The sequence below is a fragment of the Aphelocoma coerulescens genome, chromosome 12 (assembly GCF_041296385.1).
Source record: "Aphelocoma coerulescens isolate FSJ_1873_10779 chromosome 12, UR_Acoe_1.0, whole genome shotgun sequence".
NCBI lineage: Eukaryota > Metazoa > Chordata > Aves > Passeriformes > Corvidae > Aphelocoma > Aphelocoma coerulescens.
Genome location: NC_091026.1, coordinates 4,687,948 through 4,705,718, shown reverse-complemented (window position 1 = coordinate 4,705,718; position 17,771 = coordinate 4,687,948). Strand labels below are relative to the sequence as shown.

General features: G+C 40.0%; 1 protein-coding gene across 4 annotated transcripts in view; it reads left to right on the top strand.

Moving 5' to 3' along the window:
• The window catches only part of DOCK3 (dedicator of cytokinesis 3), a 192,326-nt gene that overhangs the window by 2,363 nt on the left and 172,192 nt on the right, over positions 1 to 17,771 (top strand). For all 4 annotated transcript variants that reach the window (XM_069027878.1, XM_069027877.1, XM_069027876.1 and 1 more), the window contains exon 2: positions 17,195 to 17,278. In XM_069027878.1, the coding sequence (XP_068883979.1) occupies positions 17,195 to 17,278 (84 nt within the window). The remainder of the gene's footprint in view (positions 1 to 17,194; positions 17,279 to 17,771) is intronic.

The window sequence follows — 17,771 nt, the reverse complement described above, 5'->3', positions numbered from 1 at the left end:
CATTTTGAAGCAAATAGTCTGCAGAAAAGTGTAGACCTGAGGGTTTGCTGCTGGGAGGTGCACTGACAAAAAAAAAGGGGGACAAAATAGCAGTGTAAATTATCCTGATTCCACAAGTAATATGTGCAAAAATAATCTTCTTGGCATGAGTCACTGTTCTGAGCTTATGCCTTTGAGCTTTAGTAGTTTGGGTTCACTTAGAGCAGTCTCTGTCCAAAAAACCACAGTGTGTTTTCTCTGTGCTCCTGTTAAAGTTTTGCAAACAAAGTTTTAAGATTTGCCTTTGGATTAAGGCAATAAACTTCCTGTCCCAATTGATGTAAGCTGGGTGGGAGAAAAATCAGTTATTTCTGTGCCTGGAATACCACAAAGGGGTTTCTGGTGGAATAGAAAGGAATGTTTGGGTATCCAGGCCCTGGATATACCTATTCTTGTGTACCAAGGAAAGGGACAGTGCTACATAAAGTAACTCATTCTGATGCTGTTCTCTTTGTTTAAAGTAAGTTGTGCTCTGTTGCCTTACCTGGGCAGCTGGCTCAGAGGTGATAATTCATAGAGGCTGTTCCTTCAGACAGACACCACATTCCCCCCAACATGTGGCTATGGAAGGGCTTTGTGTTCTGTGTTGGCTTCTAGGGAGTATCAGACAAAGGCATTTCTTCTGTGCTTGCTAGAGCCCCTCAGCAGATCTTCCTTTGCAGCCACAGGCTCTTGGCTGCAGGAGAACGTTCAGTTTCCTGATGGGAACGTCGGTGCCTTTTGGGCAGTTCTGAAGTTCTCTGTGCCTGTCTGCAATTAAAAGAAGTTTTCCACGCTGGCAGTTGTAGAACAGCATTGTATTGCCCAGTTCTCATACAAATCATTGCATGCATCTGCGGCAAAGATATTAAAAGATTGCTCAGGATATTTCTAAATAAATTAAACACTTTCCTGACAACCTTGATTTTATTTCTCAGCTGCTATAGCAACTACCTGGTAGCTGTTGTGAGTAATTCCTCTCTATTTAGAAATACTTATATTCAGTGCCTCTAATCCTAACTCTACTTTTAAAACTTGAGACTTGCTGAAGCAAAGCAGACAGTTCTTCCACAGGTGCTTAAGATGGCCAGTTATGAACACAATTAATAAGAATTCTGAACTGATGATTGATGATAACTCTCTCTCTAGCCCTCTAGCATTTTAGTATTTTTAAAGAAGTCTCTGTGTCTTAAGAAAATATTTATTAAAGTGATCTGATTAGTTACTTTAGTCTTGAAAAGCAAGTATTAAATAATAGTGTATTAAAAAAAGTTAAATAGAACGCTTTAATAAATAACATTTGGCAATTGTGTGAGAGCTGATTATTTCATCAGGCTATCAGTTTTTGCTGTTTCGTTTTTGTGCAAGGAGCACATTTAGGTGGCTCTCAGGAAAGTTTTTTTGGTTGTTTTGTTGGGCTTCTTTTAACTTAGTTGCTGCTGTATTTTGTATGGCTGACCATATTAAATATGTATGTATTAAGTCACAGAGGAGAAGGAGAACCTGCCTACATCAACAGCATCTGTTCTTAGTTTATTCAAAGAATTAGTGTTAAAATCTGTTGTTTTATTTAAAAATGCATTTTTAAATCTTTATTTTCACCGCTTAATTGGTAACAATGAAAAAGAAATCCATAAGCACAAATACAACTAAACTTTCCCTTGTTCTTGCTGAGAAGGGGTGGAACATCACAATGTCCTAGTTACAGTTTTGTACTGCAGCTTTTTGATCAGTATCTTGATTTTTTTTCCTCCCCCCATCACTAAACCTTGTCTTGCACACTTCCGGTTCATATTTATGCTTGGAAGAACAGGACTGCAGAACTGTTAAGTCTTCCCTCCCCAAGGCCCTTGGCATAAGACCCTGCCTTACCTGTTCCTACAGGAGGCAGCTGCTGAAGGGGGCAGTGAGTGGCACTGTGGTTTCACTGGGTCACTGGAGTGGTTTGTTACTGGTTTAAAAATGAGAAGTTTCAGAGAGGTAGAGAAAAGTCCCTCTCTCAAATTAGGAAAATGTCCATTGTTAATTTGGGAAGCAATATCAATCCTTGCATCAGGTGCTGTGTTAGGGACATAGGTTATATTTCATTTTCTCTCCTGTGCCCCAGTGCCAGGAGATGTAATTGTCTGGCAGCAGGAGAGAGGTGACTAAGGATATTCTTCAGTGATCTGTCTTGGAACCAAAGCTACGTGGAGGGATGCACTTTCAAACCTCCTGTGCTGCTTTGGGATGTGCTGCTGGTACCTGGGGACTTGGTCATTAGTCAGGAAAACGGAATGATCCAGAGATTGGAGTCATTTCTATTCAGTATGTGCTCCTAAGGGCCTTTTTTTTTTTTTTTCTACCTGTAGGCTTTAAGAATGAGCAAAGGAATTTGTCAGTCAGGGATTGTAAAGGAAATGTATATGTGTTATTTAACTGGATAGGAAATGATTCACACCTTGAAATGTCTCTGGAAAAGAGCAGCTCCCAAGATGCATCTGATGGGATACTATCAGTATAGAGAGGAGAGTTTAGTAAAGTGTCATTAAACATGGTGGGCAGCTTCAGCTCCAGTCTAGGGTAAATCTAGAATTCTGCTGGTGCTGATAGAACTTGGAGGTTAAATGTACTGTTTTGTGGGAAAAGATTAATATATTTTGGCTCATCTGTCCTAGAAAAGACTAAGCCAAAGACATTGTAGTTAGACTGGCTCTCATGAAGAGCTGGTTTGCAGAGCTGGATGAGAATTAACCTGTAAGATATCACTACTTTGAGATTGTCTAAATACCAGTTGTCCACAAATGCATCTACAGTAGAAATTAGCCAAAACTTTCTAAATACAGGAGGAATGAAGTTAAGAAGCAAATTGCTCACCAAGGCAAGGAGTGAGATGTGTATGTTTGCATGGTTTGTATGGGAATGTGGGTGTGATCCTGGAGCAAGAAGTGATAGCAGTGCAATGTGGGGTTTAACTTTGGATGATTTGATGGGTTTTAGAGCAATTTTCTCCATTTATTTGTTGTTGTGCTGTGTTGGGTGTTCAGTTAAGACCTGCAGAACTTCAGCCACTGCCGATAGGGTAGGTGCAAAAGCAGTTCCTTCCTGACCTTATCCCTATGCAGAAGGGATTTTGTTTTTAGAATGATTTTCTAAGGGTGGAAATATTTTGGTGTTCAGACTTTCTGTCCTCACCTAACAATACATCCAGTAACAAGAGACATTTTATGATGTGAGTTGGCAGTCTTGGACAACTTTTCCTGCATATTTAATGGAAATAGGTCTGGGTGGGGAAAAAAGAACTTAAAACTGGAATTTCTGTGCATACTAGTGCAGATAAAAAGGTTCGGATCTGCTGAAAAAAAAGATGGTTAATCAGGTTCTATCAGGTGTTTCTTATTTGTATGCTTTGGGTTGAAATTCATTGTCAGGCTTGTAGGACAGGAAGGGAGATAGTTCAGAATGAAATCAGTGAGGAAATTTAAAGTAATTTCTCTTTTGAACAATTTAGGAATAGGAAGTTGGTGTGTGAGTATGGGGTGATGGTGCAGGTTGTGGTTTGCAGTTTTATGTAGGAAGAGAGGGAGGGTGACTTTTTATTAAACCTCTGAAAGCAACTTCCTTAGGGTACAGTTAGTGGTGCAGCTCAGCTGGACTTGAGTCTCAGTACCCTTGCAAAGCCTTTTTTGCAGCAACTCTGCCCTTTACAAGTCAGTCTCCAATGCAGACATCGGGAAACATATAAGAACTATTACCAGAACTTGTAATTATAAAATTCTCTACCATGTATTTGCTGACATTTCAAAACCCACAAAGGGGGGATAATTGGGAATGAGGAGGTTTTCTGTGTTCATATGCACAGTGACATGTAGATAGACAGGCATTTATGATTAACACATTAAACAGTTATTTCAGAATTATTCTAATACAGAAGATCTGTAATTGCCTGATGGGTCCAACAACTGGTGTTGTTGGTGGCCATATGTGTTCCATAGATTTGTTCTCTTGAGAAATGGGAGCACTTTTCAGAAGTGGGTGTGAAAACACTTACCAAAGAATGGGAAGTCTGTGGAAAATTATTTAGTCCTTAAAGAGCCTGATGCAACTTTTTCCTCCTGCTCCAGAGAAATTTTTTTTTAATTTGTGTGGTTTTAAGTTCGTTGTGTTCATCTCTCAGCTGTGCTATGCACTGAGGAAGAGGCCAAAGGAAGCCTACAGTGGGATCTTGGTCCAAACCCAGTTGTGAGTGACAATGGTCTTTCCACTGATTGTTTTTAAGTTATGAATCAACCTTAATATCACCCCTTTTCTCACTTTGTTCTGTTTCAAAATCTCTCTGCTCACTGAACCTCAAGGCAAACATGAAATAACTCACTCAAGTGACTGATGTTAAAATCAACCCCCTGTTCAAGTTTTTCCACGTCAAAATGAACTTTATGATGTCTTCTAAGATCCTGAAAGCATCTCTAAGGGGTTTTTGGCTGTTAATTCCTTCTTCTTAGACATGTTTTATTGTTTGTTCAAACAATATGTCCTTAGCCCAAACTTAGGGAATATATTAGGAAGGCAGGGAACTGAGGCTTTGAGCAGGCTGAGTGCTTTCCAGTACAGTTGTGAGGTGATTACTTACTCCAAGGATAAGACATCCCTCCATCTCTCTTCAGCTTTTAGCTACTTTTTCTTTTCTTGAGTCTTTCTGGATATTAAGCCTTAAGAAAAGCTTATGACAAGTGGTGCCAGCTAACTCTTGGTGATTAAAAGCAGGTCTTTGTGCTTTCAGAGGTAAGCTGTTGTTCTCTGAAGCATCCAGAGAAACCTTTATTTTTATTTCAGTGCAAGGAAGCTTAGGCACTAAATGCTTTTAGTGTTGGCAGTAGGCAGTTGATGGAGTGGTGAATTATTTTGTTTTCTTTCTGTTGAATGGAAGTCCCTGAGCTACCCAGTGTGCCCGAGTGTAGCACAGAGTGCTTTGGTAGGTGCCATACTGTTCTGAAAACCTCTTGTGAGTCTGTTTTTGAGCAGCAGGGCCTCTCTTCCCTCTCAAAGTGTTAATGAACAAGGTGTTTATATGTACCTGCACTTTTAGTCTTCTATCCTGATAAAGGAAGTCTTGTATCCATGTCAGGGGAACCCAGAACTGTTAAATAGAAGGCAGTTGAAAGCAATATATAACTTTTGAGAGGCCTTTTTGGGTGTCGGTGTGCACAGGCCTTTGCTTTGCTGGGGTGGGTGCTGGGTGGGCTGCCCAAACAAGTGGTGAAGGGAGCAGAGAGCCTTTCATAGGAGAATATCTCAGACAGTGCTGGATACTCCCTGTATGGAGCAATGTCTGTTTCCAGTAACTGAGTCTGGATGGGGGGGATAGGAGGAGGTGTTTGTTTCATCCATCTCTTCCTTTGTGGAGAAAAATGCCTGTGGAAGTGTCTACAGAAAGCTGCCCACTTCACCTAGGCACTGTTTTGTGTATGTGTGCCTCTATTACATGGACATAGAGTGTAGGCTCTGGTGAGAAAATGTCAGCCAGAGTGGGACAAATAATCCAAAAATTTATGAACTACTGGAAAAAAAGGTTACTGAAAATTGTAGTTTGAACTTTGGTGCATCTTTGTGTTTTGTTTCTCTCTAAATGCTCATGATGCAAATGGTTGGTGACTTGAATTTTGATAAACCAAAGAGACAACAGTGTAGTTCTGCTGGACCTATTAGAGCAGTATCAACACTTTCGTGAAATAATCTTGCCCTGACATCTGCTGTTGCTGTACAAAATGGAGCTGGACACTACCTGTGGGCCTGGCCTGGTGTGATGAGAGATGAGGGGAATCCTCTCCATGCCTGTGCCTCTGTTTAAAGGTGATACTGCGAGGCCGTTCCTCCAGCAGGGACTTGTTAGAGTGGGAAGAGCTGTCCTGGGGCTGGAAAGGCTCTGTGGCTGCTGTGCTTGGCCCTGCTGTGTGTGCAGAGCATCCAATGGGAACAGCCCGTGCCTGCTGGGGGAGCTCCCTGGCATTGCACGGCGATCTGCAGCTCTCCATCCTTCCATCGTCCCCCCCGTTGCTCCAGCTCAGCCCTTCCCAGCACACTGATCTGAGCAGAATTAGGACCAAAGTCCCTCTGCTGGGGGGATTTCTTTGTTTTTCTTTTTTAACTGATACGTGTTTGGTGATCTCTGTGGTCCAAGGGGTTTATGCCAAGGAAGATTGTGTTTAAAGCACTGGTCTTGCAGAAACAGCTTCTCTTTTGACTCTGGGGCAGAGGAGGTAGAAAATAGGATTCTCTCTCTTTCATCACCACAGCAAGGCCCCAAACTGCAGCTGCTGATTCTTGCTGGGTTGGTTTTAGTTTTTTCTCCCCCACTTCTGGAGTGACTATATTTCTGGCAGAAGACCATATTCTCCTTTTAACAGAGGAAAAAAAAGTTTAATAAATATAAATAAGTAATAACAAAATAAATATTAATAATAATAATGAAATAAACCTGCGTGGAGGACGCAAAAAGAGAAAAGAAGGATTTCCCCAATGTCTCAGATGATGTTGATAGCATTAAATAATGCACATTTGCTTCAGTCAAGATTGGAAGTATTAAAAATCATGAAAAGAAAGCATCTTTGGTTTTGTCAGTCAAGTACTTTTTTTCTTTTTTGTATTTCAGTAGCAAACCAAAAAAGTCAAAGTTCTTATGGGTGGATTGATAGGTTTCATAGCTGTCTTCAGCACAAAAAGTTCTTGAGTGGCAGCCAGTATAGGCTAAAATAGAGTTTTCAGCTAAAATGCAGGAGCTGTATGCTGGTAGATATGCTTTTATAAACCTGCCCTGTTCTTCCCTTCCTGCTGCTCACTGGAAATGTTCAAACTGACCATAAATGCCAAGGTAGCTTTAATGTGTTAAGAACTTATTTAACAGGTAGGTAGGAGGTCTGAAAGTCTCACACTGCAGTCTGTGTGAGATGGGACAGGATGGAAGGTACTGTGGGGATTTGCATGTGTGAACATGAGCCAGTGGTGTTCTCCTGTAGGCAGCCACGTCCCAGGCTGTGATCCTGGGCACCAGGGTGGTGATGGAAATGATCTTTTCCTCCTTTAGTCGCCCCGGGGCTGCATCTCACAGTACAAGGGGTGAGGTGAGAAGGTGGGAACACACGGGGAGAGAGGAGGATCTGTGAGATCCAGGGTGGTACAGTCTGGGAAGAGGAACATTGGGAAGGGTTGGCTCATGGATAGCTGCTTTCTAGGGAGTTACAGAGAAGACATAGCCAGGTGCTTCTCAGAGTTGCAGGGTGAAAGGAGGAGTCGTGGGGGCAAAGTCCAATCAGGGATAGTGATTCCCACAGTGCATGTGGGAAAGCCCTGGAGCAGGGTGCCTGGAGAGGTGGTGCAATCTCCACCCTCCAGGAGAGTCAAAACTTGACTGGTTTCTTCCTTTGCTTCCTGGTGTTGAACAGTAAAGCATTCAACAGGCTCCTGTTTGCAGCCTGTGGAACGCAGCAGTGCAGAACAGCTCCTCACCTCTCTGGGCAGAGAGGGGTCAGTGTTCTCCTCTTTGCAGTTGGGTATTGGAAAGAGGGAGAAGGTTTCAGAAACTGAAACAGCCTTTGCCTCTATTTAAAAGAGAGAGAAAAACCTGCTGCATTTGCTTCCTGCATAGAGGGAATGATGTATGGGTGAGGCACTTGAATGAACTGATGGAATAGATTTACAGAAGAGGATGAAGTAACAGGATAGATCCTTGCTAAGCTGGACGCTCAAGACCAGTTCCTTAACACAGCAGAGGCAGTGGACAACACTGTGGGCTTTTAGTCCGTTTCTTCGCTCCCACCTCCTGCCACCAGGATGTGCAAAACTATTTTAAACAGCTCGTGATTTTTGAGCCCAATCTCTATTTTTATCTTGGAGGGCAGGGGAAGGATGCTTGCAATCCTTTGCTCTGCTACTGAATGATCACCTTTCTTCTCAGGCATCTGTTTCTTTTTTTGCAGGAATATTTTCCTGGTGCTGGTATGACTCAGTAGAAAGAGGCGGTGTTGCTAGGCAGCGGGTGAGCACTTTGCAGATGCCATGTGATGGCAGTAAGCTGCCTTGGAATAATCCATTGGTGGCAGTATTCCTGGCTGAGGTTCTGTACTGCACAAAGAAAGAAGCATCTCTGACAGGAGCAGATGCTGCCTAGCAACTGCCACTGCTCCCCGAGCAGCCTGAAATACCTTCACTTAATTGTACTGTAATTTTGGCAGTAAACAGAACCCAAAGTGTAATGCCTTGCTTTCAGTTCTGAAGTACATTTTTCTTCATCAAGATTTGGCATAAAAGTTCATAAAGACCATTAATAAGGTCAAAAAAATTTTAGCCCTCTTCTAAATCGTGTCTTTTGTTTAATCCCTACTCTTCGATTGTAATGTTTGGATGGCTTTTAATCAGCTTTTGATAATCTTTTTTTTTTGTGTGTGTGTGTATTACATTAGTGCCTGGCAGTTCCAATCGGATTAGAGCCCTGTTCTGTGTTGTGTGTACCAGTGCACTCAGCAAGAAATGCCCCTTCTGCAAAAACTTCGTGTTTTATTTGGGTTTTTAAGGTGTAATTGGATATACCCTCTCTTCCATACCGAAATTATTCATATTGTCATCTTTCTTAAACAGCAGAATGTTTTGGAAGTGCTGGAACTGGGGTCTGTTCCCTGTATTCTTTATGGACATACTTGCGGAATGAGGCCTGGTGTTGCAAATAAATCTGCAAGTCTCAGATTCATTTCTGGCAAATAATTGAAACCCTCACCCACAATTAATCATTTAACTATTTGGAAGGTGTATTGTGAAGGTGAAAACATTATTGTAGGTATTTATAGGATAAAATGGAAATGTTTTTGTTTTCATTGCCTCATGGTTCTGCTCCCTTGTCAAATGCTATCAGACTCTAACTGTGCAATCTATGAAGCTGCCAGGTTTAATCAAGCAGTTACACAAAATAACAAAATTAAAGGCCAATATGATTAATTTTTTATAAAAATGTGAAGGGTTTTTTTCATCATAAACTGCATCTTGTTCTTTTAAATTATTAAACCCATAATTTTCTGTTTTCAAGAACTACTCCTTTTTGCTGGGAAAAGGTTTGTTGTTCTGAGAGAGGCTCAGACTGGAAGGTACACGGAGGTTTGGGAAGTATTAATTCAGTGCCGCCCGTAGGCGTGATTGTGCAACACAGTTGCCTCACAAAAAGGTAAAGCTGAATCTCGCCTCTCTCTTGTCCTCTGTGGGATAATTTGTATCAGTGCTGGTTTTCCTGCCCAGTCATCCTGCCCTGGCCTGGAGACTGTTCCCTCTGGTGTCCCTAAATGCAAAGAATCCGCATCTGCCCTTCTTGGAAAATATATTATTAAGCAAAGGTAGTTTAGAAAATTCTCAAACCACAAATACTGTGGAGTGGAAGAAAAAATAAATTGTTTGTGCATTTAATACAATTCCTGGGAGCATTGGTGAGGCAGGAGCCAAACGAGTGAACCCCCTTTTCTGCATGATGGAAGAGTCACGTGTGGAGTTCTGAGCTGATGGGGCTGTTAAAAGTTGTTGTGGTTCTACAACATTTGGGTGGTTCCACAGAAGAAAATGTATAGAAAATGCTACTTAATACATATATAAAATTAATACTAATAAAAACTTTTGTTTAGAAAGACCCAGTCCACAGATGTCTCAGGTTGGGGGAAGCCACATCGTTGCCCTATTCTAATACCCTTCCTTTCCCTCCTTGTTTTAGCCTCTGTTAGGGAAAAGATACTGGTTTTAGAGCCATCTTTGGTCTCATCTGGTGACTCTTGGGTTACATGGAATCTGTGTTATCATCTGGGTATTGCAGGGAAGAAAATAAAGTTTATCTTATTCAGCTCTTAAAACTAGCATATATTGTGTCATACTAGACGCTTTTAATAGCTGAATTAATATGAAAAATTATTTTAGGGAAAGATATATGGTCATCATAGTATTAGTTTATCACTTTGGAGTAGTTACATTATTTTCTTCAATATTAGATCATTTAATATTTATCTAAATTTTAATTCAGTCTTTAATACTAATCAATCTAAGTCAATATTAAGCTCAGGGATTGACTTGTGTTCCATGTTAACTGGTGATAATGAGTAGTAGTTGACTACAGAATGCTGTATATGGACTGTGAAACTTCAGAGTTTGTGTTTACCCTAAGTAAACACATACTCCAAATTCTTAGCTGGTGTGATAGAGGTGTGAGTTTAAAACATGGTTATGTGTTATAAAGCATAAATTACACCATCAGAGAACTTGAGAACTTTGACGTTTGTAGCACAGAACACAATTCAGTGTCTGCTCGGTGTGGTTATACCTTGTCAAGGTATTTGGGGTATGGAGCAACACAACTGCAGCTGTTTCTCTCCTGTGTGTTGTCCCTGCCATTCCTCCTGAAATGGGTTCAGTTGAAGATGTACTGAGGGATGGTCAGTGCATAACTGAATAACTGCAAGCTGAGTGTTGTACAGAGCTTTTATAAAAATTAAATTACATACTTTAACCTGAAACACTTGTTCTGCAAGTGTCACCTAAAAATATTGCAAGCTACCAGAATTTTAATAAGACAGATATATTAACAGTGAGTTGAGAACTGGAAAAAACCTGTCACAAAGTCCAAGAAGATCTATCTTTTGTAAATGGAGATATATTGAAAATTCACAAAATTACAGTTTTTGCCCCCAAATTAACTCATACAGTCCATTAAATCATGGCCTCACCAACATCTTATGATAAAGAAAAATCAAAATGTGGTTTAGCATATTGGATCTGTTCTAGTAGCAATGATTTCTATTGTGGCTGTGAAAACCTGAGAAATAAATAATAATTTCTGAAAGCCCAATTAATGATTAAGAGACGTAGTTTAGATTTGGAGAAGGAAGAAGAAACAATGGAAACATGGAAAAACTCTTGAACTGATTTTGTTTCTCAGCCCTCATTTATCTTCTGATTTTGATTGATACATCTTGGACAGTGGGGAGGGGAAGGGCTCTGTTCCTTTATGAAAATAAACAAATTACTCATGTGGTGAACTGATATTATGTAGTGTAAATAGAACATTATGCAAGATCAAAATATTTCTGTAGGCTTAATTGAAATGTGTAGAAATAGATTAAAAAATAAGAAAGTACATGAGAAGGCATGTCAGTTTATTGGATAACTTTGTGTAAATGCTAAAAAAAAAAAAAAGATGTTTCAAGGGAGTGAGCAGCTGGATGTATTGGGCTGGGTAGTTCTCTGGCATTTCCCTGTTGTTGTCCTGGGTTTTCCCACTGTTCGTGTGACAAATGTGACACATTTCTATCACTGTGATTATCAGGACATTGGCAACCATTTGAGAAGAAAAATAATCTGTGTCAGCATTGCAGCTCAGGTGAGACTGGATGGGGAAGCTGGGACACAGGAACCTGAATTGGAAAGAATTATAAGATGAAGATACATTTTAAATTATTTAAATATTATATCACAGCAAAAATGAGACCACCTCTGTGGTTGGCAGCAGAAAGTAACAGTGACACAGGTGAAATCTGATTCAGCATTTCTCTGAGTTGTGTTCTCCTTTTTGCCATGCTGGTGTTCAGATGAGGTCCCCAACCAGTTGCTAGGACAGGACAGCAGAAGCTCAGGTGGTGACTGCTTGGTAACAGGTGAGGGAGTTCACAGCATTCCAGCCCCATCCCATCCCATCCCCGGTGTCCTGCCCGGCCGTGCTCACAGCAGGTGGCTGCACTCAGGGTGGAACTTTCCCCAGGCTCCAGAGCATCCTGGGACAGGGCCTTGCAGAGCCAAGAGTGGGACACATCCATTCATTTGTCCTGTTGGCTTTGGAACTTGAGTGATCATTTAATTTCTGTCACTCACAGTATCTTGTGAGAAGTTTCACAGTTTATGCACTGTGTGGAAAACTACTTTATTGAAGTCCTGAACTCTGCTGCTTCATTTGACACTGCTGTGCTTTTTGAACTGGAAGGGGTGAATAGCAATAGTTCCCCATGTACCTTCTGTCAGTTATCCCCTCTACACCATTTCAGCCTTCCTGGTACAGGAGTCTCATCTTGGTTAACAATCAATCATATAAAAGCCCTTATTCAGTCCTTGCTATGTCCTCTCTCACTTCTTTCTACCTTTTCTTATGCTGTTCAATCCTTTTTGCAAAGGGTTAGCTTTTGACAAAGGGAAAACTGGCACATGGAGTTCATGGGGAATTTTATGCAGTACTGTGGGTCATGGTGTCTTCCCTTTTTGCTCAAGACAATATTGTGTGTGATGTGGGGTGGCCTCTGACAGTGGCTGCGCACTGAGTTTATGGTAAGAACTCTGACATTCTAGGGTTCCACTCAGTGTGGCACTAGCAAGGAAGGAGATGATGATTTTGTATGTGAGGTGAGGATTATTCATCCCTCATGAAACACCACGCAGGTGAACTAAACACTGCTCATCTGCCGGTTCTGCTTGTGGAGCTTGGGTCCATCTGTAACTCTTTATTACTCTGAATAGCCTGAGTGGCCTCATAAACTTTGTGGCTTCTCTGAATGATGAGCTTTTTTGGATCATTTAGGAATACTTGAAAAGACTCCAACAGAGATCCCTTCAGAGCTTGCTGATCAATCTGTCCTCACAAAGGGAAATGGCTCTTTTATTTCACATCACTTTGTTGATTGCTTATCTGTCCAAACACCTTCCCACTTTATCACAGCCAAGTGCAGTTTCTTCAAGAGCTATTGACAGGGGCTGTTTGAGATCATAGTTTGTAAAACCTCTTGAATTATGTCAATTGGATCTTCTCTGTTCACATAGCAAGGAGCTGCTTTAGGTGGAACACAGGAGGAATCAAACCTGTGTAAAGATGCATTGGCTTAACATGTCCTGTTTATCTTTTGGTACAGTTTCTCTTACTGCTGGTAACTTGCAATGCAGCTGCTTATATTATACTGCATCAGGCCATATCCATGGGCAAGGAAAAGTCTGTCCTCCCTTGGATCTTTGACTTTTGAAACTGGTATTCCAATGCCATCTGTTCTTCTATGTTGTACCCCACAATTCCTTCATATTTTCTGATACAGTGTGAGAGTCACTGCCTCTGTGAACTGGTTTGTGCCTTTCTTACTGGTAAATTTCAGAGGTGAAGGGGGAAGGATTTCACTCACTGTGGTCCAGTTTAAGTACCACAGATAAGGGACTTCTGTCTTGGAGATAATTCCTGAATCACATGGCACGTGGTGCTTTTTCAAAGCTTTCCTCTTTGGCAGAATGTTGACTTTAACTGCTGGCTGAAATGACTTTGGGAGGGGAACTGCCACCTTCTTATAGAGCTGAATGATGGCGAGGGGCTTAATATTTGAAAATGGATGTTAAATATTTCAGCAGTGTGTCCTGGAATCCAGGAGGGATCAGTCAGATCTGTTAACTGGTGGGTAAAAGCTTTGCTTTATGCCTGTTTTGATGATGTGTTATTTGCGTATTCTGGTGACTGAGGACATGAATCTTGTAAGAAGTGATGGAGACTTACGGATTGATGGACAGTTTGTAGGTGATCATTTAGGGTAAAAAAATTCTCTGTGGAAAGGACAGAAATGAGTTTTCAGAGTCCTCTCTGTAAATTATTTTCTTCAGAATAGTTAAATTACTCTGTATTTCTCATTTATATTTGTGATCATATTTTTCAAATAATACTGGCTAAGAAGATCTGTGTATCTAAAAGGGCCTTTATAAATAAGGTTGTCTTGCATAATGCATTTTTAGCTTAAAGAATGAGTAACATCCATAACTTTTTGTAAGTAACCTTTGGAATAATAAATCAGACTATAAAGTAGCCTTAAATTTCTGTGATTCTGTCATAATCAGGAGTTATTTTTACCAGTCTTTTTTATTTCAGAAATGTTAAACTTTGTTCTTGTTAACAGTTTAGCAAGACAGTTTGGTCTATTGGGTCAATTTATTTGGATTATTTGATTTTTCCTGACTTCAATTTAGTGTGGCTGGAAAATCATTTACCCTTGAGATTTGGCTTCCACTATTTTGATAAAATCTATATTGCTATTCACTGGTCCTATAGATTGATAAAAATTGTCAAACAGAAGAGACTCACATAATTCATTGATGATTTGCAAAAGGAATTGGATTCCATACTGTTGTATTGAGAATGAAGGGGGTGTTACTTTTGTATGAGAACTAATTTTCTAATTGAGTATGATCATCAAGATTGTATCTAGAGCTGATGGAATCAGTTCAGTTCTGTTTTGTGATTTCTGCTTATTTATTCTTTTTTTGAGTGAAGTAGACCTAAGAGAAGGGCTTTGTCTATCTTATTAATAGAGTGCTCTGAATTCTAAAGAGCCGATTACATATTGTAGAGTCCTTGTATCAGATGTTCTTTGTGTGACCAGTAGAATCCTTTTAAAAGTGGACAGTTTGCATCTGTAAACTAACAGATCTATTAGAATTACTTCCTATGAGACTAAATATATTGAAGTCACTACTCCTGACCATGTTTTAAAAAATTATTCTATCAGCAATTGAAGAAAACCCAGTACTGTCTCTTCCTGGTACCTTTCCTTTAGCTTTTATTGCAAACTCACCTGTATTATTACAGAATAAGCAGGTATGTGATGGCCAAAGAACTTGCAACTTCTTTCTCAGCTGCATCCTTGATTCAGTAGTTTTAATACAGTAAATAATTGTCATAGGAAGTCAGCTGCTGTTTGCTAATTCAGAGCATCTAATGCAGTGTTAGTATGCAGTAATACTTCTCAGAGTAGCTGTTTCTAGTTGGGCTTGGCTGAGTAAGACCAGTTGGGTTGTTTTTCTCTCCGTTATTTCTTTTCTATTGTCTACAACCACCAGCACCCACATGTCCTATGACTGGTGTCTCTATCATGATATCCATGGCATGTTCAGAAAAGATGAAAAAGGTCTGGAAACTGGCTTTTAATATTATCATGCCTATATAAATTCTTAAAATTAATAATATATCTAAAATTGCTCTCATGAATGAATATCTTATTACTGTATTAACACTTCTCCATTTTGTTTTCTGGTGTTTTTAAAGGTAGCTTCTTATCCAAGGTGTTTGAAATTCCCCTTTTTTGAGACATACGTGAATTTTTTAGTGGTTTTGTTGGTTTGAACAAAAAAATCACATTTTAATACAGGATTTTGCAGTATTTTGCAAATCAACTGATATTTTCTTGTTCTGGTAAAATTGCCAATTAGAAACGAGAAAACATTTTCTATATTTAAAGGATCCAGCTATCTAAAATAGTGAAGGGGCAAAATAAACAGGAAAAAAACAAAAAGGAAAAGCCATTGGAGGTTTTTGATTATGTCCTGCCAGTTCATCATTTCAGTTGTCAGTGTTCCTGCACTTTGGGAGAGGCTTTAAGTAGTTTTTCTTTGGTTGAAATCCATATTTATGATTTCTTCATGGGTGAAGAATGAATCCAGAATGCTGATGAGCGTAGTTTTTGTTGGATTATGCTGTCTGCATTATTCCAGTCTGGAGCCAGTTGTTGTGTTTCTCCTGCCTCTGATGTAAACAGGAATTTAAAGCCTCATTTAACTGACAGTGACTTCTGCTGGGCCATAAGAGCTGAGAGAGCAGTTTAGTGTTGTCGATGAAATTCTGAGTTCTTAACTCTTGTGATTAAACCCTGCATTGAGTCTCACAGTGGAGGTGCAAAGGTTTGACGCCATTTGGTTCCCTTTGAATTTTTTTTCACTCTTTCTTGTGTTGGCCACATCTGTGTGGGTGAAGTTTGTTCTTTCTTGCCCATAATGAAGTCTGTGTATAGGGTTAAAACACAGTTTTGTTCTGGTGGAAGTTTTGTCTATGCTTTTCTTGTTATTTCTTGGAAATTCAAGGTTCAAGAGACCTACGTCGTGGTACATAGTGCAGGTGGGAGTCTTGAGTTCATGATGTTCTTCCCCTGGACTTCAGCCTGTCTGCTTAATGTGCAGTCCTAAGGGGCTCGTGGCTTTGACATGGAAAGGTATTTAGGGAGGAGATGAACTCAGTTGGAGCATGGTGCTGATAACTCCAGGGTCATGGGTTTGATCCCTGTATGGGCCATTCACTTGAGTTGGACTCGATGATCCTGGTGGGTCCCTTCCAACTCAGAATATTCTGTGAAATGTGCCTCTATCACATGGGAACATCTTGACCACAGCTGGAGTGTTTGCATTCCAAGGGGAGCGTTCTCTTAAATTGGAGAAAAGGATGGTGCCCACTGGAGGTCACTATTTCAACTCGTGGAATTCCACTTGTAGTGCTCCAGGGTGTGCCGGGCTCTCCTGAGTGCGTGTTTACCTGGAACAAGATACTGGAGTGATTGCATTAAATCTGTGCCTGGGGAGTTTTTAAATGCTGGGACTGGGGGCAGGGTGGACATTACCTGCAATTCACCCTTCATTCTGACATGCCATGTTTGAGGGAACTACCCATGTCCATGTCCCTGTTGTGTTTTCATAAATATAGCTGAAGAACAGATCATCAGACACTGTGATATTTTTAAAATTTATTTTTAAAATCGAGTTTCATTTAGTATTTTTATTTATTATATTAATATTTTCTGAAATATGAAGATGGATTCTTATTTTCCCTGGTTAATGAAAACTAAAGATACCTGGAAAAGCAAGATGTGTATCATATTAATTAGTGCTTATCAAAAGTACAGATTCTTATGTATTCTTTCATATGTCTGCTTAAATATAATGTATGGTATTACAGGATTTTTGCAGTGTATTAGTTGCACAGATGGTATTTGAAATAGTTTCAACTTGGAGAAAAGTAATTCCTGGAGTTGAGTTCCTGTTGTAATCTCTGCAGTTTGGGCAGCCTGTTCCATTGATGGGTTGTGGAGTTGAGTAAGAATTGCGAGACGAGGAAATCTTTGTATGCAATATGAATCAGAGGTTGCTGATTAAAGTGATTACAAGCCTTGCTTAATTTAAAAATCTTTTAAAAAGCTCAGCTTTTATGTTGTTGTTGAGCTTAATTTCTGATGAGGGCCGGAATAAAGATCTCTGATCAGGAAAAGTTGGCTGACAGGTTTTCTGGGCAGCTATGTAAGAGCTATTTTTGTGCAGGGAGTGAGCTAAAGGGCTATGCTTAGAAGAAAATTCACACAAAGATCCAAGCCTCATATGTCTCTCTCTCTTTTTCCCCACCCTCTAGTGATATGCAGCTTCCGAGGAACTGTTCCGCAAGGCTTGGTCCTGGAACTAGGTGAAACTGTCCAGATCCTGGAGAAATGTGAAGGTAAGTGTGATGTCCAAGAAGGAACCCCCTTTTCTATGTAAGAATATACAATTATCTTAATCTAGCATATTTTAATAGTAAGTTCTTTGGAAATCATGATGCATCAAATCAAAGCACTTGAATAAAACCTACTCTGACCCACTTTATGTAGGAAAGGCTGAGTGCTCTTGGCACTAATCCAGTCTGATAGGGGGTCAGTGTGTTTGAAGTTAACCATCTGTCCAGAAAATCTTGAACCCTGACCTGACTGTTGTATTGTAACTGGGTCTTACACTGAAATTTCATCATGTAAAAGATAAACCAGTATTTTTTTTTTTTACTGTATTTTCTCAGTGTTACTGTTATGTATTTCTATTAAGTGTATCAGTTTTATTACTCAGAAACATCTGAATAGGTCTAAAATATTAATTTTTAAATAGATTAGCAATACTAGAAAAAAATGGGTTTAGGAGAGATTGTTTTGCATTTATCTTGATGTGTGTTTTTGTACCTA